Source organism: Topomyia yanbarensis, chromosome 3, assembly GCF_030247195.1.
Source record: "Topomyia yanbarensis strain Yona2022 chromosome 3, ASM3024719v1, whole genome shotgun sequence".
NCBI lineage: Eukaryota > Metazoa > Arthropoda > Insecta > Diptera > Culicidae > Topomyia > Topomyia yanbarensis.
In genome coordinates, this window is record NC_080672.1 from 269972234 (window position 1) to 269997238 (window position 25005).

At 37.9% G+C, this 25005-nt stretch overlaps 1 protein-coding gene across 1 annotated transcript; it reads right to left on the minus strand.

Annotated features, from left to right (window-relative positions):
- Nucleotides 1–2499: 2499 nt before the first annotated feature.
- LOC131687923 (uncharacterized) lies at nt 2500–2982 on the minus strand. Its single transcript, XM_058972019.1, has one exon. The coding sequence runs from the start codon at nt 2980–2982 to the stop codon at nt 2500–2502; it is 483 nt and encodes a 160-aa protein (XP_058828002.1).
- Nucleotides 2983–25005: the final 22023 nt, after the last annotated feature.

The window sequence follows — 25005 nt, forward strand, 5'->3', positions numbered from 1 at the left end:
TTTGCAAATTTTGCGCATTCTCTGTCCAATCTTAAGACAGATTGTGAGAATCGAATCAGCAATATATGATAAACAGGTGTGAATCTAATTTTGGAACTTGGCCATTTCCTCCAATTTCTAGGATCCTCAACAGTTCTCAATGGGGTCAAAGAGATTTTGATTTGCAATTATTGATCTGGACCAACAACTTCAAGCAATTTAAAACTCATTTCAATTAGTTTTGCATCATTTAGATATGATGATTATACCGGTTTGAATGGGAATGTCGCATGTGACTGCATACTTCAACCCGTTACACGGGAACCAGAGCACCGATTCCAATGAAATTTGATAGCAGTCAATAGGGATGCTGTAGCTTTAAATTTGATTAAAACAGAGGCTGATATTTCTAAGAAGCAGATGTGAATTCACTTCAGGAACATAACCACGTTCCCGAAGCTTTCGGTTTCGCCGAATGTGTCCAAAGTGATCAATGTTGGTTTCATTGGGAACCAGTGAGCAGAAAACACAGATAACAGACGTTTAGGCTAGAACAAAATTTCTTCAAAAACCTGTGTAAACTTTCAAATTGATAAGCGTTGGAAATCCGTGTTTGATTATTGCCATCTGCGCAACTGTTTGCTACACGAGTTTGACAGCTGCACTCTAACTGCATTGTATCGATCACTGCGCCATCTACAAACGTTTGCCCTCAACCCATCAGAACAGCAGCCTATGGGAACGTTCTACCTTTCATTTGAGACTAAGTTTGAGTAAATCGTTTCGGCCACATACATACATACGCAAACACAGACATTTGCTGAACTCGACGAACTGAGTCGAATGGTATAAGAGACTCAGCCCTTCGGACCTTGGTTGAAAAGTCGATTTTCAAAGTGATTGCATAGCCTTTCTATAGGAGAAATGTAAATAATGAACGGATGCGCCAAGGTCACTCCGAAACACAAGAAGTATCCAAAAACAACCAACAGTGAAAAGCTGGTACGTGAGAACCAAAACTACACTAGCGACAACGACATGGACGTATACCAGAACGAGGGAGAGGGCAGACAGAATAGCAACAAATAGTAAAGTAGATAATGGCAATTACAGGTCGTCTTCGAGAAAGATGACGCGATCGAATAGCAAGCAGTGCGCCCAAGATAGACGATTGCAATAATTTTTGTTTTGTTTTGCTTTCTGAGTTGCTATAATCTGAAATGTAAATATGTATATGGTTATCGGGATGAACCTTCGGTAGAAGTTGATTGTGGCGAGAAAATTTTGTAGCTCCTTCACTGTTGTCGGGCGTTTGTAGTTGCTGACTGCTTCAACACGTTCGGGCAATGGGCGAATTCCATCGGCCGAGACTGAGTGGCCAACGAAAATTATCTCCGTCTTCCCGAACTCACATTTTGCAACATTGATTGCTAAGTTGTGATCTTGTAGACGGATAAACAACTGCCGAAGATGCTCACGATGTTCCTCTGCTGACGATGATGCGATGAAAATATCATCAATATATGGGAACACGAAGTCCAATCCTCGTAGTACCTCATGTATGAGCCGTTGGAAGGTTTGAGCGGCATTCCGAAGTCCGAACGTCATGTATGTGAATTCGAACAGTCCAAACGGCGTGGTAATCGCAGTCTTCGGGATGTCATCTTGATGTATGGGGACTTGATGAAATGCCTTCTGCAAGTCAACCTTGGAAAAAATGGTTTTTCCTTGCAGAATGGTAGTAAAGTCCTGCAGGTATGGTAGTGGGTACCGATCGGGGATGGTTTGAGCGTTCAGCGCACGATAATCTCCACACGGGCGCCAGGTTCCATCCGCTTTTTTCACTATGTGAAGTGGGCTGGCCCAGCTGCTGGACGAGGGGCGGCAGATTCCCAGTTGCATCAAATGCTCGAACTCTGTGAGCGCTGTTGCTAGTTTGTCTGATGAAAGACGTCTCGGCCGGGCGTATGATGGCTGACCGGTGGTTTCAATGCGATGCACTGTTGATGATGCACTCACTGTACCGGGTGCTGCTAGTTTGGTTATGGATGGGAATTCTGCCAGCAGCTCGGCGTAGGGGCATGACGTGCTGAATGTTTTTATAGAGTACTCACTCGTCCGTGTCAAAACTGCCGTCGCTTCCAGCTTCGTGGTGTTGTCGATGAGACGATGACGTTTCAAATCAATCAGCAGGTCGTAGTGGCAAATGAAATCTGCACCGATGATCCCTGATGACACGTCTGCGATGAGGAATGTCCACAGAAATTCGCGCCGGAGGCCAAGACTAACCTTCAGCATAACTTCTTCGTACACTTTAATCAGTGTTCCGTTAGCGGCGAACAATTTAAATGACGTTGGTTTCATCCGGGTTGATTTAAGATCTCTCGGGATGACGGACACATCCGCACCGGTGTCGATGAGGAATTTCATGTTGGTAATTGTGTCCGAGATCTTTAGGCGAAATAGTGTGGCTGTGTCGGAAAGTTCGCCAATTTCCAACGCAGGATCAACTGGACGACGTCATTGTTGGTTGCTGGGCTTGGTTACTAGTCCGAAGGAACACGGTTTACGGCACCGTCGTGCTTTCCCTCCGTACTTAGAGTGGTACCAGCAGACTTCATAGGACGGTTCATTATCACGAAATTTATTCACTTTGCTTCGGCTGCGGGAACGTGATCGCTCCCGTGGGTTTTCGTTTGAGCGGAACATTTTGTTGATCATCCTGGTCAGTTGAGCGATTTCCCGCTGGAGCGTTTCAATTCTGCCAGGAGGCGATTCTGTTGCAACTTTAGCGGACGCTGCTGGTGTGCTCGGTGCGCTCGCACCGATGGTATTGATGCTGCGAAGGCCCATGGATTCCACGATGGCATCTGCGATGGTAGCTTTTTCTATCGGGTCCCCTTTGGAGACAATCACGGCAGCTTGGGCATGCGGTGGAAGTCTGGAGGCCCATAGGTCGAGCAGCACGGGTTCACAAAACGAATTTCCAGCCACTCTCCTCATTTCGTTGAAAAGTTGGCTCGATTTCATGTCACCGAGCGCCATATCAGACAATACGAGCTGCAAACGTTTCTGCTGACTGACTGTCGGCGAAGTGTTCAATCAGCTTCATCTTGATATACACGTACTTGTTGGCAGGCGGGGCGGCTTCAATAATGGAACGTAACTCCTTCAACTTGCTTGGTGGCACTTGTGCCATGACGATGTTGTACTTCTTGGTGTCGTGGGCATTTCCAATACCGGAAGCGGCAAACCAGAACTCCAATGACATGAAGTATGACTCGATGTTGGATTGCGTCATCACCGGCGGGCTCAGTCGTGGAAGGTTTAGGGTGTCCACGTTGGCTTCCTGCTGCTGTTCCGGTACCGCTGGGTTGCCTGCTCCAGTGCCTGGTTTGTCCTCGTTCACCATTTTTTTAAAACGGGGTCACCAATTTATGGTTATCGGATCGTTTAGAAACGCGGTAGAAGTATTCGGTTGGGTTTGTTTTAGTAAACTAACAATTTATTGCTACTGCCTACCGGCTTATATACAAAAGTCAACTATCGAAAAAATAAGAAAAAATATTTTACACAGGGCAGAGAAGAGAATTGAAACAAATGATTTTTTTGATTTCGGTCTGTGCATCGAGCACAACAGACCAATAAACGATCACCACACAATGCATCTCGGTGGCTTCAGATCGCGCATCGAGCACGGCTGATAAAGATCGATCACTCGATCGATAGCCACTGCCTGTGCATTGAGCATGACAAATGAAGAACGATCACTGCGATGAAGCCTCGTTGATATTGCAGGTGGGTTGCGAGGGTGATGATCGTTGAGATGCTACATGTATTTCTGCAAAACGCAAATGACCCTTGCGGTTAAAACTTTATAAATAATTATCAAAGATTATTCTCATGATAATTCCTGTAGGTGTTTTATTTGGTATGAATATGAATGAATGACAAATATGGAACCTCGGTTAACCAATTTTCCGCGAGTGACGCACCAAAAAAGCATGGTATTTTCTCAGCATTTTATGATTACCACATGATAGTTGAGCAAATTGCGATGTACTATACGCAAAAAACAGTTAAATCTATGCTGTGTTCGTTCAGTACAAAATCCATTTCAAATGTGTTCAAGCATGCTGTTACTATAAAATGGCACAATGGCATCACGCACGGGGAATGGGTTAAGAGGGCAGTTACAAGATCCCATTCCTACATTTTTCCCTATGATACTTGAAACAATGAATTTCAATGTAATTATCACTTTCAAAATTATTATTGTACAATATTTAATTAAATTTGTCAGTATCATTTTTTTACTCATTTCAATTAATTGTGCGGGGGGGGGGGCTAACCACCATCCCCTGGCTACACCACTGGAAGTTGCACATCAATTACAAGATACTACCGCAGTGACATTGAAAATTTTCTTTTTCGAAATTGAGGCAACACAAAATGAGATGAACAGACGGTTTGAGGTGAGTCATCTACCATAAATTGTTTGTTTTTTTTTTCGTTGCAAAATAATAACATGTTCAATAAGTAGGCCATTTTCACATGTATTGTCACAGCCAGCTGAGTAGCCCAAATAAGTGTCTCAAAAACGTCAAAAGCGAGTACAACCAAGAATCATCATTGGACTACCTAATAAAAAAATATTATACACGAACTTTAACTTTAATATTCCAACGATTTCACATATTGTTTGGACGATACCCTGAACAGGTCGTTAGGCTCTTGAATCATAAGATGTTTATTAGGGCTATTCGGAAACATCCATTTCTTAAGGTGAGATACCAACAGTTACCAAAGTTTAATTTACTGTTCATGACATTCAATTAATTTAAAATGCAAACTTTAAAACCTAAACAAAAGAAGTTCACTCGAATTGCATAATGCACTAGTCGTGTACTCGTTCTTTCAATGTGTCAAGCCTTCATCGGGTGTGGCGAATCGATTTACAATTACAAAAAAGGAAAGCAACCTTTCTACAGTGAACTGACCAGATAATGTAATGCAAATCCCTTAAAGCTAGACCCCCGCGACATTTGATCGCAGTGCAACCGCGTGCATTTATTTTTCAACTCGAGCAATAAATTAAATTTTTCCGTTGTTCCTCGCGGGGTTATCAGTTTGGACGGGTTGATTGTATTCGATGCAGTTTGTCAACGTTGATTGATCTTTGCTATTCGATATTTCATCGACCAAGATCACGTACAGCCGACGATTGGAAATTTCCAGCGACTAAAACACAACCGGCATTCTGATGTTCGCCCTTCTTTCATTAGGTCGAAGAACTAGTTTTCCAAGAGAAATGTGAGCGCAATAATGCCATCGCACGCAATTACAAAGTGATCACTCACTGCGCTCCTTGTCTACTGCGACTAAAGCTGGGCTGCTGCAGCTGTCTATCGAACCCGGATGATAATCATGCCAAAGTCCGCCTCCTATACGTATAGTCGAATGAAGTTGACGCAATTTCTTCCTGCATTTCATCGTGCGTGTGTTCCCATAATAGCGACCTTCGTCCGATCAGACTCAAATTACATGCCTTAAACGACGAATCACGCGTGCCGTATGTGGCAAGTGCATGATAATCAAGTTAGCGTGTGTGTAGCCGGCATCAAAAAGTTGGGGCTCAAAATTGCAGTTTGAATAGATGGATATTTTGAAAAAAAGGATTACAAAATATTTAAAAGCTGTTTTATTAAATTAAGATAATACAAATTCCAATTTTTTCTCAGTATTTTATTTTATAAACTTCGAAAGCGAAAAAAGCATGGCAATGAAAAATGTTGGCAATGTTTATTTATGTATTGGATACGGTCAATGATTCCTCAAAGTTTTGATATATTTTTTTCAGTTTCTCTCGAGGCGTATTATTTTAGGTCGATCATTTCACAATGCTGATTAAAACGAATTAAACGTCAGTGTCCTTAGGACGCCAATATCATCCTGAATTTCCATGCCGGGTATAACTCATAACTTTTAGCACTTGGAATAAGTCCCTATGCTAAGGTTTGAGCTCAATAAGGGGTTTGCGCAAAGTTGACAAAGTGAAAAAAGTACACATGTGAAAAAGCACTAAATCGAATACGTATTTTTGAAACCTGAATACCATAATGATTTATAGTCTTAACATTACACTATGGAGGTTGGCTAAACCAGGTATAAATATCAAGTAAACAGAACTAATGAAGAAAACATACACATATAACCCGGAAGAGAAAGAAATTTTCGCTGTGATAATAGTTCCTGTACTAGTAAAATGCAGTCAAAACAATCTTTTTCGTAAATTTGTTTCCCATTCCTCATTCACGGAATAGCAGTTCAAATTTTATTTTCCCATGCTTGCACTGCCGATTATGAACATCATGTGACGAAACAAGAAGAAAAAAAAGCTGTGTAAGCCGGACTACGGTAAGGAATGCGAAGAATCAAGCAGAAAACTAACCGAGTAGGAGTCAGCAGTCCAAAGTCCAATTCAAAACGAAACGAAACCCCGACTAGACAGAATTCCACTTGATGAAGGTCGACCCTAACGACGCGATTCGAAGGGAACGGGTCTACTTTTATCTGTGCCGGTTGTTATCGTCTCTGTTGCGTATAGGGTACGGCTTTCCTTTTGCGACAACCGCATTTAAACATTAAAAACAATTACAATAATGTTCGAATCATTTTTTTCGAATTGAAATAAATTTTTTATACACTTTTACATTCACCAATTCTTAAAGATGTGTTATGAGTACGTACTGTTACTGATGCTGCATCTCACTAATGAAGCCATGTTAATAAATAAAATATTTCCTTGAAGCTTGTATCAGTAACGTTGCGTTCCTCAAATTCCGAAACACGAATGGGACAAAAATATGACCAGTCACTCTCTGTTGTATTTCTCGATGGGTTGCAGCGCTTGTGATAATCAGTGTAATGATCTAGTTTGAATGATCACGTGATCGGCACCCGCTTGGCACGTGATTTTATGTTTTTGGAACTTGCTTTAAATATGAATTCCATGATAAATGACTTCCATGAGCAAGGCTTGGAAATGTTTTCTCGACCTAACACGAGTGCACATGATGCACACAATACCGGGAAGACCAGTTTTTATCAGCCCCTTGGTGTATTTTAGGATGACAGAACGGGAACATTGACAAAATCGGATCATATTTTTTTTCCTTTCTTTTCAATATACCGAAGATATTGGAATATTAATCTTTAGTCCTTACACATAACATTTTCTGAAATTTCCCTCAATTGTAATTTCTTCTGTAATGAACATTTATTGATAACGATTTTAAGACAAAACTTAATTGTAATCGTTTGAGAATATATAATATAATAATATAATATATATATATTTTTTTTCAAATGCATTTTACATTTTGATTGTCCGTACATACAAGAAATACCGAAAGTTACCGCATACAAATTTGTCTTAGTTAGGTGCTAGCAAGCTCGAAGATTATTGTTTGACTCCAAATAAAAATTGGGCGGGAGCAAAAAATATCCGATTTTTTCTATATTTTTAAATTTTGTCCGAAAATAAGTTTAGGCTCCACTTGTTTTGGGTTTAGGCGCTGTTCATGCCATAGTAAATGTAACATGTCATGTTGAATTTCGAAGAATCTTTTTTCTTGGTGTGTACAGAAATTTCAAGCATTTTTTTCGTGGCGGACCATGGGAGTCCGCAACAAACCAGGATGATTTTGAAGGGGTCCATGGTTTTGAAAAGGTTGATAACCGTTAGTCTAGTAGATACCGAGGAAAAATGTAGAACTAATCTATACAATTAGACTAAGTAAGTTTTTGGTAAAAAATAAACAATCAAAAATAGTTTTGAAGAAATACGCAATATCTCAAAACTCTCAGGACCTACAGAGTCAGCACCTTCCGAATGTTTAAAATAGAACTGTCTAAAGCTTATTCGAAGACACCATCCTTGAGTGAAGCGCCGTCCTAACTGCCGAGTTCTGATGACACTAACTGTAAGCTTATATGATAAACATCAGCTTTGCTGAAGACACTACTTCAATAACGTAACAACGAGGAGTTATTATTTAATTCAACTTTTTTTCAATTTCCGACCAATATTGTCGGTCAGTTAATTGAAAAGCATACCCGCCGGTCAGCTAGTTAAGAAGTGAAGTCACAGACAAACATACACACAGAAAAATTCTGAATTTTATCGTTGACGTAATTCCAAACTTGTCACAATCTTACAAACCGCACTTGTCGAAATGACAAAACATAACAGTGCACTGTGTTTTAAAACGTCGTTTTCGTGCTCAATATTAATAGCGTCTAAACCGTTTATTTTAGAAGTATAGTTTGTTCGGAGAAGTTGTTGTTCTTATGATTGCGCATCCACAGGTGTATACCGTTCAGTGATTAATTCACCTATAAGTGATATACGAAATTTATTTTCCGAACTAATTAAGATAGAGACCTTGTGTCTTTAGGAAAGTTGTAGCAAATGTTACTACAAAAGAAATTGCTGAAGATACCATACATCTAGCTTTAATAGTTTACAAATTATGGAACATATTATATGGAAGACCACTTTAAATAAGTTTTTTAATGATAACTTTTTTAGACATTCTCCTATCTTCTTGAATTCTTTCACAAAGTTGTTTGCGAAATCAGAACATATTTTTGCCGAATATAGTTACCTCCAGCTGTTGAATTTAAAAAGATATTCAAATTTTACGAGATTTTTGGGGTAACTTCCACCTTAAATAACTCGTTGAGAAGCAAACAACATCATAACATACTGAAAGTACTAGCTTTTTACTTTCATATAGTGGCCCGATTGTTAGTCGACGCGATTCTCCCCAAGTGTTATGTTCAATACAATATGCCATCGAAGTGGTATTAAATGAAATATTCATGCGCACTACGACAAACAGCTTCACGTTTTACATTTCTTATAAAAGAAATGTGTAGAATTTTTTATTGTAAATTGCATAGAACACGTTCGCCTATAACATGCAATGCGTATGGTTTGCCTTTCAAAAATGGAAATGTAGATTTGGATGTGTTTAATAATGTCGATATTTTCATTTTAAATTAGGTAAATAAATTTATTTTCAATAATCGTTTTCTCCGTTATCTTCAAAGCTTTCTTCTTCCGCTAGAAGAGCTTTGGCGTCTTCTAAAAATCGTTTTATACTTTTTTAGCCTTCCCAAGCTTCAGTCACGACAGGATCCACATTGTGAACAGGTGACGTTTATCAAGCTCCATTATGAATGTCACGAAAGACATTAACAAACCTTCTGGTGGGATTTCCATCATTTTTTTCACGATTACCAGTATCCACTGATTGTTTAAATTTCACTTGACACATTTCTCGAACGCACGATATGCTACGTTTCTTACTTTAATCTTGATTGTGGTCAAAGTTCCCTTTTCCTTTTTTTTGACATCGATGAATATGTTTTATGCAATTTACCATGGAAAAGAAGAAGCTGCTTATAGCAGTGCGCATGAATATTAAATTTTCATTTTAAACCACTGCGAAGGGATATTTTTTTGAACATAACACTCGGGGAGAATCGCGTCGACTAACAGTCGAGCGACTATATAAAAGTTAAAAGCTAGTACTTTCAGTATGTTATGATGTTGTTTGCACCTTTTTGCTCACTAACGAATTATTAAAGGTGGAAGTTACCCCAAAAATATCGTAAAATTTGGAATATCTTTTTAAATTCAACAGATAGGAAGTAACTATGTTCGGCAAAAATATATGTTTTGATACCGCAAATAACTTTTTGAAAGATTCCAAGAAGATAGAAGAATGTCTAAAAAAGTTATCAAAAAAAACTAATTTTATGGGGTTTTCCATATAATATGTTCCATAATTTGTAAACTATTAAAACTAGATATATGGTGTCTTCAACAATTTCTTTTGTAGTAAGATTTGCTATAATTTGGCCGAAGACACTCTATCCTAATTGTTTCGGAAAATAAATTTCGTATATCACTTATAGGTGAATTAATCACTGAACGGTATACTTCTGTGGATGCGCAATCATAAGAACAACAACTTCTCCGAACAAACTATACTTCTAAAGTTAACGGTTTAGACGCTATTAATTTTGAGCACGAAAACGACGTTTTAAAACACTGTGCAGTGTTCTGTAAAATTACGTGACTCGCAAAATTCAACGATGTGGTTAAGGCTCCGAAAATGACAACCACAGGCGAAATTTTTTTTTATCAAATTTTGGGTAAAACTGTTTTTCCGTATGTATATAACCTCTAATATTAAACAAAATGAATGAGCCCAGACAAAAATTCCATGTCTGTCATTTATAAAAGTTTGTTGATGCTTCTTGCATGACCTGATGGCTAAATGAGAAATGACTAAAAGACTGTAAGGAGATAAAAAGGTAAACATAATCCATATTTTCAACTTTTTGGCTGGATCCACATTTTTCCATCGTAGTTTAATTTAAATTTTATGACATTGCTTGAAATGAATATGGATTAATGCTTATTTTTAATTGTGAAGAAATGAAAAACAAATAACTTGTAACGTGACACATCAAAAATTCGAAAAAGTTTTGTGGACCACACCAACAGCTTGCATACAATGTCTAACCTACATTTTTTCTTACTACTTGGAGTCTACTTTTTGAAACTGTGACCTTAAACCTTAAAATTTTATTCATTTTTGAGAAAGCACAATTGATCTCATGTAACGTGACAGATGTTTTCTGCTATAAAGCAATTGCATCAAGCTTGATTCAATTACGTCAAAAATGGTGATCTTCGATTCTGATGAAACTGTTTACATTTCATGGAAGACTTAGTATTTTGAATAGCAAAACCTAAAGCTAAACAAACAATTTTTATTTACGAGTAATATTTAATAAGGATAAGATCTTGAATGCACTATTATAAAAATATATTGTTCGAAAATCGCCATTTGTACAGCCAAACTATATGATAGCGAGTTCTAGGGAATTAATTCTTCTGTGTGAATATTTTTTGGTGAAATTTTTCGAAAAGAAAAGACAAAAAAAATTGAAAAAGCATAATTACAAAAAAAATGATTTTTTTTTGTTAACGCAAGCCTAAAAATAGAAGAAACAGCAATTACATTATTAAGAAGTTATTAGTAATAAAGCATTTTTCACAACGACTTTAAATATGTTTCTAAATTTCCTAATATTTTCTTATACAATATTAATACAAAATATCATATCGAAGCAAATTGCTCTAAAGAAATTTTTCCCAAACATTTTGTTTTTTTAAATATCCATAGTGAAAATACGCCCTTTTAATAAGTTACTCACAAATACCAAAAACACTAAGAAACATAACGCGTATAAAATTTAATCAAATAAAAAGGTTTAAAATATAATTGCATTGTGGAGAAAATAACAATAAATGATTTCATACTAAAAACATGAAACATATTTCAAAAATCATTTAATTTTTAATTTTTATTTTTTATGTAAATTATTTAGTTATAGAATGTATTTCAAAATGTTTTTCCAATTCAAAATACTCAAAAAAATTATCCTTCAAAATGCAGATATTTTTAAGTAATTTTAGATTTTCTTTCGACATGTGTAATTTGGTGAAATTACGACCTTTTCATATGTTATTCACATTTGTTCATCAAAACCAATATGTTTTTTCAAAATAAACATGAAATTTCTTGTTAATACTCAGTTCTTAAATCAAGAATAATCTGTGTATGACTGTCTCGATATACTTGCTTCAATAAAAATACAGAACTGTAACGTGACAGATTCTGGCTGTAACGTGACAGATTATTGAGAATAGGGTAACTGCTCCCTAATTCATCTTAGCACCTCTATTCATCTCACCCATTTGAACACATTAGTTAGAGCAGTATCTGCTATCTCTATTCAACGCATTAGCTCAAATGGTAGGATGAATAAGGGTACGTTGTGCTCGACTTTTCGCTTCGCTCAAACGCGAGTATTTTACATTTCCCAGGAAATTTTTTTAAACTGTACTGCTTCTTAGGAACGAAGCAAAGATGATGATACCTATTTAAGCGCAATCCACTAACTCTAAGTCGAGTTATCAACGAAATAGTGTGATAACCTGACTAATGAGATGAATAAGGGCTCGTCTACCCTAGTCCATAAATTCGAAAAAAAGTTTTTCTTAAGGAAAACTATCTTTCAAAGTCTTCTCTGTTTTCCAAGTTTCAACTTAAAACTGTGTTCATGCAAATTTGGGGGCCAACGGAACAAACTTTTTCAATTTAGTCGGGCAACATCCAAACTTATTGCGACAATTGTGTAACGTGACTAACACGGGGACAACTTGACAGCTCCCATATATTGAACTCAAAACCAAATTTTGTGGTGATTTGGTGATGTCATGGCGGCTCGAATGAAGGAAAATTTGAAAAAGGCGTATCCCATTTATTATTTTCCATATCGGCAAAAATATTCATTCCACCGTACCTAAACAGAAACATAGATACCGTTTTGAATTTAAAAAATCCAAAATAAAATAAATCGATTTGCGGAAATACAAGATGATCTTAAAAATCAAGCCACTTCCACCTATATTGGAATTTCCGAAAATCTTCCGGATCGAATAAACATCTACCCAGACATGAAATCCTCCGGTAGATGCCGTTCCGTTAAATTTCTATCAGATCGGAGCAGAGTAAAATACCAGAATAATTCTGAAGGGATCCGTACCAAAACCATCGCAATATCTTCCGGACAGAATTATCGCAAAAGTCGAACAAAACTCTGGCAGGAGTCGAACAAAATTGTCCATTCCTGGCAGCATTCTTGCTGAAGCTGAGCACTACCGGTTTGCTGCCAGAATTCTGATAAAAGCACAAAAATTCTATTCAAAACCAATTGTGCTAAATGTGTAGAAAATCATACATATATTGTTTATTTTTTCCGATCATAGTACTAGAATTCTTGACGTTCTTAATGAACTTGAAACAAAATGTCATAGGTTCACGAATTGTTAAGCTTGGTGATTTACTTTCATTGGCCAAAATGTTTCATTTATATTTCTCGAGGAAAAAGGACAAATGATTTACCGATTACAAACTTCACTCAACAAGAAAACTGAAACATTTTTAGGAAGGAAAAGAGTCAGTTGCTAAAAACAGCAACTTCAAGCTAAATTTATAATAAGATTTATGTACCTTTGCTGACGGTTTCCAGTTAGTGATAAATTTATTCTCTATTAAGTTTTCTTTGTTCACATTTTGGAATATGCTTTTTCTAAATGTTGAGAGAAGGCATACTAGCGCCACAATCAAATCTGTGGTACATATATGAAACAAGCACTATCTGTCAAGTTGTCCCTGGGTTGAACGTGACAGACATATCAAAATGACAATAAAGCGAAAACCGTTCATGATAGATAATAGCTTTCTGTAGAAAAAATGTGTTTCAAGGTCGCGAGAGATTTTCCATTTCGTCTTCAAAAGTAAAATTGAAAAGTCAAAACATATATTCTCAACTAGGGGTAAATCACTCTAGAAATGTATAACAAATTTTCATCAAATTTAGGGTTACCAACCGTCCCTATTTTAAAGGACATGTCCTCATTTTCGAGGTTTTTTGAAAGCGTCCTTATTTTACTTCAAATGTCCTTAATTTTAGTCTTAAACCTTGGCATATACAAGGTGGTTCAACATGAAGTTTTTTAACAGGCATTTTCCAGTAGTTAACGGGTACTAACTGCAATCTGTCATGCTATTGTAGTTTAGTATTGTTTGCCATTTCATAATGGAACGACTTACACTGGCTCACCATCTTCAAATTATTCAACTATATTTCGAAAATCAGCAATCTATGAGAAATGTGTTCAGTGCACTCCGACCATAATATGGTCGACATAATCGGCCAACTGACTCAACTATTCACCATACAACCAAAAAGTAAGCGTTGTAGTTCCCGTTATTGGATGATTAGCGAACAAATCGACCACATCCAGCACGCCGTGAAGAAAACATAGCGGCGGTAACATCCCCAAGCATTGGAAACCAACATTACTCGAGTAATTAGCCAGATACCACTTGAAATACTCGAATCTGTCATCAAAATTTTTGGACCAGTCGAATGGACTACCTGAAGCTCCAACATGGTCAACATTTAAAAGAAATTGTTTTCAAACAATAAATGGTAAAAAATGTTCTTTTGATTGACAAATAAACAATTCGCGATTTACTACATTTTTCAACTTTTTTACTAGATTAAAAAAACGTCATGACGAATCACCCTGTATTAAATTATTCAGATCAACTTTATTCCAAAAGAATCAACTTCTTCCAGCGATTTTTTTGGCAATACATGCTCACTGCGATTCATGGCAACCAAAATTTGTTTTACTCAGAAGTAACCAAAATTTGTTGGATAGCTCAATATGAGGTTTGGCCAAAGTTCGGTATTGGCACTACACTATTCTAATTTGTCTCGATTGAGATACTACGTCCCAGTTCAACCGCCAGAATTTCGACTATTTTTTTTCAGAATTCTGGATCAAGTGACATAACTGGCAAAACATTTGGCAGGGATGTCCTTAATTTGCTCTCAGTCTATTTGGTAACCCTATCAAATTAGTAATTGCACTCCCTCGCAGAAAAGTTTGTTTACCAAACGTCCTACGCTGATTAACTTTGTTCGACGTTTTGTTGAATGTAGGGGTAGTTTTTCTGTAGGGTTTTGACGTCTTACACGTAACGCAAAATACATTGTACGCAACATACATTATGAATTTCTATTTTGATGGAAAGAAATGCATTTAATTTAGCTGATTTTTAAAAATGCATCACAAGTGATCTGCCCCTAGATTCTCAATAAAGTTTCAAAATCCATTCAGTAGATGCTTCACAATTGATATCCAAAAAAGTGCTCAATTTTAGGCTTCGCGAGTAGAAGACCCCCTAAAAGCATTTGTCTTAAACATAATTTGCACGAAAAGTCACGATGAAAAAAGTTGTATTGAAAAAAAAACTAACCTTAACCCTCCGGCACTCGCGCGAATGGCTCCCCGAATGAGCAGCCACTGGTGCAGAAAGAAGTTTTCGCTAGAGTTTCTGAAGATGTTGCACTAAATACAACGGCGCGTGTGCCGGAGGGTTAAGTAGGTTTCCATAGAAGACGCTTTATAAATAAATAATCTGTGGTCACTGAGTTCAAGTTCTTCAGCAAGATTCTTTACTACGAGTATTTCTAAAACTTTGTCGAAGACACTAACTTTCTATTTCATCAGTATAAAAAACTAGTTTCTTGTTTCCTTTTTCATTTCGTCTAATAGGGCCGCGCGGTGGTTGAGTGGCAAACGGAATGAATCAGCAGAAGACAAAAGTTGAGCCCGTAAGGAATTAAGCCTGTTCTAATGACTATGCCATTTCCAGTTTTACGATCCGTATACTTCACATCCTTGCTCTCACTTGAGTACTATGGCTCTAAATATTCATGACTTTTCCTTCCCTGTAATCTCTAGCTAATTGAATGTCGTTAAAATGTAAAAAAGAAAACTCGTACGATTTACATCTCAGTAGTGACAAATGTTACGCTTAATTTATTAACTGTTAATTGATTCTTTCCTAGTTTCGTTAATAGATTTGACCGTATCTCCAACTAACGGTTCATTGCTCGTTGTCATTAGATCCAATCGTTTCGTCCATCCCATGCGCCAACTGAAGCTCAACTTCCGCATCCAAATGCGGCATTGATAGACGAGATGCTCACGCTCAAGGAATGCTAGGAATGACAGATCGCCAATCGGATCTGCTAATTGTGCTTCGACGATTCGCACAATTCCATCAGGAACAATTCAGCTGAAAGACAGAGAATTAAATTAACACCAGCCATTTCAGTATTATTTCCACCGAAGACGACAGGCAGCCTCTCGCTAGCTCAGTCTGTCTGTCACCGCAGCCGGATTGTGCATACATTATGACGAAACGGAAAAGCGTCGGTCATTCTAAATCTTTTCTAATTCTACAATCGAAGTCAACAACAGACCGCGTGCGCAGTTTGCGCCCCACCGGATCGTTGTTTGCATTATAATTAGTCGCAAATTAATGTCATCGCCGGCACGGTGCGACGCGTCGAACGACCGTTTGATTAAAACGCATAGTTTATTGATATACTATACGCTGAAAGGTTCGCCGTTTTGGTAAATTGCGCAGATTACTGCGTGATTCAGCGCCCGAAAGATAATATAGAATAGTTTAGAATTGTCTATGGTGAAGATTTGTTCAGGGATTTGAAAGTATTTCATTTCAGGAAAATTTAAACCAAATAAATTAAAAGGAATAAAACGAGATATTCGAGGATTGTGAAGAATGTAACTTCCACTGATTTTTGCACATTATTACTGAACATTAGTAGCAGTTTTTTTTATATTGTTCACATTTGAGTTGTAGCTATGCATAGTAGCCCAACAATCATCTAGATAAGTTTAAGATATCCAAAATAAAATTTGCAACGCAACAAAATAATGCATATATGTATTTAAATCGTTGATTCGATATAGCTTAGTGTGCTAGCTCAACAAAACAATTTTTATATAAATTTATATACAAACTGTCTTCTTTCTCATCTCACTCAGAGCAGAAGCTAATACTCGCTGTGCCATAACTAACAGTAAAGCAAGCAAATATTTATAACTGCCGCGTTGTTGCTAATCCACTGCACAAACTTACCTTATATCGTAGCCTCCGTTTGCGCAATGAAATGAGTAAGTTACAGAAAATAAAAGGAGGTGCATAGCCCTACTAAAGGAAAACACAATTTCAAATGACTTAAAAAAACTCATATTTGACCAAAAGTGCTCGAGGTGGAAGATACTAAATATGAAAATGTAGCTTAATCTCACAGAAGTAACCTCGTAATTGTGTACTGATTGCGTTCAGTAGTTTAGCCGAGTCAGAAAATCTCATTTGGAAAGCACAAGTTGCAACACGAATATGAAAATTTGACATTTAAAAACACAATTTGGTCATTCGTTTTCGAGCGCTCGATCGAGATACAAGTATTTTTCTCCCAGTCCGTGCAGTGTATATCGACAAAAATAGTGCTAATCCGCGTTTAAGGTTATCTTGTGCATTCTCTGCCTCATCGAGGTTTCAGTGTTTTTTTCCTTCTTTTGTGTTTCTGTGGGTTTACCGTTATCCGACCAGCGAAGCAGTGTTTGTCTAGTAAGCCGTCTGGATACAGTTATACACACCAGTTATTTACCGTTATTATTTTTCCCCTTAGTTCTCCTACTAACGTGCACTGGGCAATAGACCCGTGCAAAACTGTCTTCCCCTGACAGTGGTTCATCTCAAGGTGAGACGTCGAAACAAAATCGGCTCCCCGGCACAGGGTTTATCCATACTCGGCCACCGGGCCTTACACGATCTTCTTCTGGACAAAAGAATTTACTAAAGATTTCTCGAGCAGTGATGGAACGGCATTCGACCGTGACAGATATATCGAAAATTCGCCCTTATAAGCTTCGGGTGGTGGTAAATAGTTTGAATCAGGCAAACGATAATGCTAGCGACGGGCCCTTTACGAAAGAGTACAGAGTGTATATTAGAGTGACAGGAAAAAAATGACACCTATCGGCCCACCCCTGAGTCGATTCCGGGTCCCACCAGGAGTACTTGTACCAAATTTGAAGCAAATCGAACAAGTCTAGCTACCGGACCAACGTACCTGAAGTTTGTCTGGGATTTTTCGACAATTTACATGGAGAAAACCCACTTGGTCGCATTTTCGCCGCTAGGTGGCACTGTATGCATCGTATTATCACTGTAAGTGAAAATAAGAAAGATCATTTAATTGTCTACAACTTTGTCGAAGACTGCTAGTGAATTCGGCTGTGTTAAAAGAAGTTATTTAACTTTTAACGAAGTGATGTCTGAGTCAGTTTTGCATGGGGCCTAGCAGTGCATGGTTGTGTATCAGTACTCGATTCCCACGAACTATGCATTTTTGTGAAATAATGGTTAGGTTTAGCTCAATAGTATGTTCAGAAGAACTATAGCATATAATACGAGTTATGCTTTGCTTAGAAAAATGTAGTTCCAGCTGTGACCGTATAGAGGGCGCCAACACTAACTTTTCATAAAAGAGAGATAGAGCATCGAGATGTTCGGAAGAATTATTGCAAAATGCCTGTTCTACAACTTTGTGGAAGACACCTAATTTCTATATCTTACCGTTGAAAAGTTAGTGTTGGCGCCCTCTATGCGGTAAAATGTGGAACAAAAATTTTCTAACCAGCATATGACTCGTATTATTTACTATAATTCTTCTGAACATTCTATTGAGCTAAACCGAACCATTATATCACAAAAATGCATAGTTCGTGGGAATCGAGTACTAATACACAACCATGCACTGCTAGGCCCCATGCAAAACTGACTCAGACATCACTTCGTTAAAAGTTTAATAACTTCTTTTAAAAAAGCCGGATTCACTAGCAGTCTTCGACAAAGTTGTAGACAATTAAATTATCTTTCTTATTTTCACTTACAGTGATAATACGATGCATACAGTGCCACCTAGCGGCGAAAATGCGACCAAGTGGGTTTTCTCCATGTAAATTGTCGAAAAATCCCATACAAACTTCAGGTACGTTGGTCCGGTAACTAGACTTGTTCGATTTGCTTCAAATTTGGCACAAGTACTCCTGGTGGGACCCGGAATCGACTCAGGGGTGGGCCGATTGCGTATTCAAAAATTCATTATTTTCCTGGGCAGTCTCGTGTATATATATATATATATATATATATATATATATATATATATATATATATATATATATATATATATATATATATATATATATATATATATATATATATATATATATATATATATATATATATATATATATATATATATATATATATATATATATATATATATATATATATATATATATATATATATATATATATATATATATATATATATATATATATATATATATATATATATATATATATATATATATATATATATATATATATATATATATATATATATATATATATATATATATATATATATATATATATATATATATATATATATATATATATATATATATATATATATATATATATATATATATTTCGACCGGTAGTATGTTTGATCGATACAATTATATTTGAATACATTGGTGCGGGACGTCCAGTTGTGAGATTGAGACGATTCCGAATATTCTAAGCCGGGACGACTAGTCGGGCGATTACTCGGGACGATAATCGCAAGTTCTTTGGTTCGGGATGACCAGAAACGCGTCGGTTGAGATAATTCCGAAAATTCTACGTCGGGACGACTAGCCGAGCGATTGATTGGGACGACCATCGCTAGTTCTTTGGTTCGGAATGACCAGAAACGCGTCGGATTGAGGCGATTCCGAAAATTCTACGTCGGTACGACTAGCCGAGCGATTGATTGGGACGATAATCGCTAGTTCTTTGGTTCGGGATGACCAGAAACGCGTCGGTTGAGATAATTCCGAAAATTCTACGTCGGGACGACTAGCCGAGCGATTCATTGGGACGATCATCGCTAGTTCTTTGGTTCGGGATGACCAGAAACGCGTTAGATTGAGGCGATTCCGAAACCACTAAGTCGGGACGACTAGTTAAGCGATTAATCGGGACAATAGTCGCTAGTTAGTTCGGGATGACCAGAAACGCGTTGGATCGAGGTAATTTCGAATCCACTGGTTTTGGACGACCAGTCGAGCGATAAATCGGGACGATTATCGCTAGTCTCTAGATTCAAGATGACCAGTAATGCGTTTGATTGAGGTAAAATTTAATCCCCTGGCTCGGGAGGACAAATCGAGCGATTCATTATGGTTATTATCAATAGTGTGCTTGCTCAAGATGACCATCCGTTCGACAAAGATGATCTTAGTTAAAACTTGTTCAGGATGACTACTCAATCCTGAATATGTTCTGGAATTCAATAAATCGCGACGACTAGTTGGATGATTAATCGGGACGATTATCGCATGTTTGCAGATATGGAAGGACCAGTAATGCATTTGACAGAGATGATTACAGTTGAATTCACTGTTTCAGCAAGCCAAGTCAAGCGATTTCATGAATAGATAATAGTTTGCTGGCGTGCGATCGAGACGATAATGAATCAAATGGTTTAGAACAACCATTCAAGCAATTAATCGGTGCAGTTATTAATAGTTTTACAGACTCGGGTTAAATGGTAATGCTTTAGATTAAGGCAATATCGATTCCACTGGTTTGGAACGATTAGTCGCGTGATTTTTTAGGACGATTACCGCTTGTTTTCTGGTTTGGGACGACTAGCAATGCGTGTGATAAAGACAATCTAGGTTGAATCCTTTGGCCTGGGACGACTAGTCGAGCGATTAATCAGGCCGGTTATCGCTAGTTTTATGGTTCAGAATGAACAATAACGCATCGGTTTAAGGATTTTTAGACATTTATATTAAAGTCTTCAAAATAAAAAATTTGAGCCTTTAACATGAACACTTTCAAATACGTGAGTAATTAAGATGGCTTGGCTTGCTATGAGTAGTGAGGTAATCGATAGAAGTGATCACTTAGCTTTAAGCTTTGAGCAGTCGATTATATACTAGTTTTATCTTAACATCTCAGCAAAATGAGGACAAAAGAATGATTAATTATACGATTGTGAAGTAGTGAAATGTTTTCTAATCTAATTATTTAACAATATCGAACGTGCAGAATGCCGTACTGAATTGATTAAGTGAATCAGATTCGATCGGCTTTCAAAAGTCATTCCGACGACCCAACTGTCCTAGAACCAGCGGAATTTGGCGAATTTTGAAAACGCCTTTTCATTGTTTAATAATTCAAGTTAGGTTTAATTAATTCGGTCGACGATTTTGTTATTCTTTGCGCTGATGCTTTAGAGGATGATATGCAAAATGTCATTTTGTTAGCAAGATAGAATTCGAGTCCTAAAACTTTAGATGTCAACTTGCATTTGCGGTCGATTTAAGGCATTATTATAGAACATGAGATATTTTGCCCATGTGTCGAAACGTTGGTGATTCAGCAGCATCACGGTATGTCCGGCTGGCTATACTCGATAGGGTCTCTGGTTACTGTATCTCCGATGATCATTTTTACCGTTCATAATGAATCAAAGGGCCCACACACAGACAGCTAGCGAAGTCTACTCGACTGTTTAATTACGATACAAACATAATAATTCAATTATCAATAAAAGAAGAGACGAACGTTACAGAGCACCATGCGGTTCAGGGTTAGGCGGTATTGTCAGTACATCACGAAATAAGTCAAGAGTAAGAAAGTCAAGAAGTGTTGAACTCGATGAGAAACTTGCGGCAAGGTGGGAAAAGATATCTTGGAAACAGTGATAGCGGGAGGGGTGAACAAAAAAAGGTTTCGTTACCGAAGTAATGTGAGCGCGCTAGAAACGTCATTTTCTAGTTAAGTAAATAAAATGTATCAAAATTTGTTGCCTGGTCATTTTTGGCGAGGCGTCCAACTCTTTTTTTCTCTTTTGACAGATTTGATCCATGAAGATGATCGCAACGGGTCGAGAAGCTTTGTTTCACCTCTAAGAGATCGAGTCAAGAAAAAAACAAAATAAGCGAGATGCTACATGAATGGTAGATTATTCCTCGAATTTAACTATCATTTGACATTCGATAGAGCAATGAGATCGCTCTGCAACACCCGACGTGAAGAATATAGCAGAATTAGTTTGTCTGTCGAACCAGAATTTGTTTTTCTTGTTTTCATTTTTTTGAGTAAGGGGAAGATGTGCGAACGAATAGTGTCTGCTAGAAAAACTCTAGAAAGAGAACTGCGGAGACTCCATTTTGGATCGATTGGATTCGCGTTTAGCTGTCAAAAAACGAATCCAATCGAACATTGCCTATCCTTATAACATTGGAAGTGTTGCCATACAATGCTGGGGCATACGTTGCCAAAAATGCTGTTTTTCTCTCCGCAGTTCTCTTACTAGAGTTTTTCTAGTGTCTGCCATGTGAGGTATTACGCTGTTTCCTATCCCTTGAACTTTAAGCTCACTTTGACAGGTATGAATCGATGCACGAACTATGACTGAGCGCAAAGCCGAAATGCGAATCAGACACATTGGCCACAATCGTATTCTAGCGGTAACAGTGAAGCGAGGGGTATTCGTCTCGCGCGAGTTCCCGTTGATACGACAGCAAGCAGCTACACAGGACGTTCTAAGTGTTCTTTGGCAGAAATGCTAAAGATAGCTATGCCGTCGGGACCTAGGAACATCTATACAAACTTGTCTGCTGACAAAGGCGACAGTGATGAACCCCAGGAGGGAAAATCTTCTCCTAGAAGCAATAGAAAAAGTAGGAACATTTCCTACCACAAGCTTCGTTGTAATGTATCACTTCCACTACTCGAGGAACTACTGGTGCAAAACCGAAGCAAGTCGCTCCCGGTCTCAGAAGCCTGAGCTCAGAAAAGGAGTTCCAGGCACATCAAAAACCCCAAGTGTTCCCATATCTCAGACAGAGAAAGAAACCAGCGCTGGCCTTATAAATTTCTCTGACATTGTGGACCGTATTTTTACAGCATAAAATATTTCTGACCCTCTTAAAAGCACCTTGGTAAGCTTTCTCCCAGCTGTAAAAACTTTTTTGATGCAGCTCACTGTGAAATTACCTCTCCTTTCAGCAATTGTATGCTTCGATGGCTAACTCAACGAACGAGGTCACGGATCTGATCACTGCTCAACAGTGGAATTGCAGAAGCCCCGAAAATCGATTTTTTTTTAAATGTTAGTAATTTGAAATGCGATGCATGTGCATTATGTGAAACATGGCTTACTCCAGAAATAGATCTCAGCTTCCACGATTTTATTATTATTCGTTTTGATTGAAAAGACCCTTACGGAGGCGTATATTTAGGAATCAAAAGTGCTATTCTTTTAATCGAATCGACCTTGGCATTGCTTCGACTTATATCCCCCCTAGAGCCACAGTCAGCCATTGACGGCTTGGAGATATTACGGAACTTCTCCCCGCACCAAGGCTAGTTTTAAGTGATTTTAACTCCCACCCACGGTATGACATGGGGTTGTCTTTATGACGATAGTCGATCTAACTTACCCCATAACCTTTACGACAACTTCAGTATAAAAATTTTGAACACGAGTGAAATGACACGGATGCCGAGCGCCTTAGACCTGTCCCTCTGCTCAGCATCGCTGCTGTTAGATTGTATGTGAAGGTAGTCTCTGATTGCCACGGCAACGACCATCTGCCAATCGTAATTAATATTGCTAACGGTTCAGGGCCACCAAATATAATCAATGTTTCGTATGACATCACACGAAATATTGATTGGAATAGCTACACGTCCGCGATATCCGGAAAAGTAGAGTTGACACAAGAGCTTCCTCCGGAGAAAGAGTACGGATTCCTGACTGGCTTGATTCTCGATACCGCGATTCAAGCTCAGGCCAAACGCGAACTCTCGCAGGCGTCCTCCCAATCCATGGTGGGCACAAAGAGTGCTCAGACGTGTAAGCGGAGAAGGCCGCTACGTATGCGACATTCCAAGACGATGGACTACCCAGCTATCGATAGTACGCGATGTTAGAATCGCTATCGAGTTCTCCACTGAGAAAACTTAGCTAGTCTTATTTTCAAGGAAGCGTGAACCAGCGCAACTACAGCTTCAATTAATGGGTCAAACGATTTCTCAGGTTTCAACTTTCAAATATCTCGGGGTCTGGTTCGACTCTAAAGGAACCTGGGAATGTCATTAGGGGATAACATTCGGTATCTGAAATAGAAGTGCCAACAAAGGATCAACTTTCCCCGTACAATAACCGGAACATGGTGGGGTGTCCGCCCAGGAGACCTGATCAGACTGTACCAAAAACGATATTGTCGGGGATGGATTACGGGAGCTTCTGTTTCCGCTCTGCTGCAAACATACATTTCATCAAATTAGAGCGAATCCAATATTGTTCTTTGCGTTATGCTTTGGATTCCATGCACTCCCCATACAATGGGTCTAGAAGTGCTGAAAAATCGATTTTGGGGCCTCGCATATTGATTGGTCGTTCCATGCGATATCTTGAACCCGTTAGTAATTGCAAATTTAGAGAGGCTTGTCGAGCTCAATTCTCAAACCCGTTTTATGTCCTTGTATTTCGATTACATGGCACAAAATATCAATCCTTCTTCATATTACCCCAACCGTGTCAATCTCCCTCATGCTTCTGATTCATCTGTATTCTTCGACATATCCATGTAAGTCGAAATTCGTGGAATTCCGGATCACATTGGCGAAGGTTACCATGATATCGAATATATTGTCTGGGCATGCGCCAAATACTGTTCAGCTAGAGTTCAACTATTTAATTCCCTTCGGGCCCAAGGAAGATTACCCAATATTTCGGTTCAAGACGTACTGGTCCCCCTTAGTTAATAATCATTTGCTCCAATACTCTCCCTGCTAAAAATGTCAAACCGTATTACTATAAAAACACTAAATGACCCACCTAATCTAACGAAACTTATATTACCCGCTCGTGTGTATGTATAAGATAGCAATAAAATCTTCTTAGTGTCATTACAAAAATAGCAATATGTAATCCTCTAGTTTTAAGAAATTTCGAAATGTAATACGAAAAAAAAGTTAACTTATGGTACTTACTGTGACCGTTAGCGTGAAATCTTAAATCTAAACAGTTAAATAATGCAGAAAAACACCAGCTACAATTTTTTCACAAGTTTATTTTATTTCTGAAATATATTGTTTATAACATTTTTTCTAAATCATTCAGTGTTCCTCTATCATGTTATTTTCTTTTCTTTTTTCTTTCTTCTGGTATGCATGTGTTTGCTCTAGTTTGAAATCAGTTTCTTTTAATTTTCAGGCAATCTTTTTACCAATGCACTAGGGTGGATCAAATGGAACCCACCTGAATTTTGTACCAAGCTATTTACTTTTGCATAGTTCATTTTTTCGTCACTTTCTTATTGACGTTACTCAGAAGGGCTTGAGT

Bases quoted from the DNA above. Each gene is read 5' to 3' on its own strand.
- LOC131687923 (XM_058972019.1), bottom strand. From the start codon at position 2,982: ATGAGGAGAGTGGCTGGAAATTCGTTTTGTGAACCCGTGCTGCTCGAC.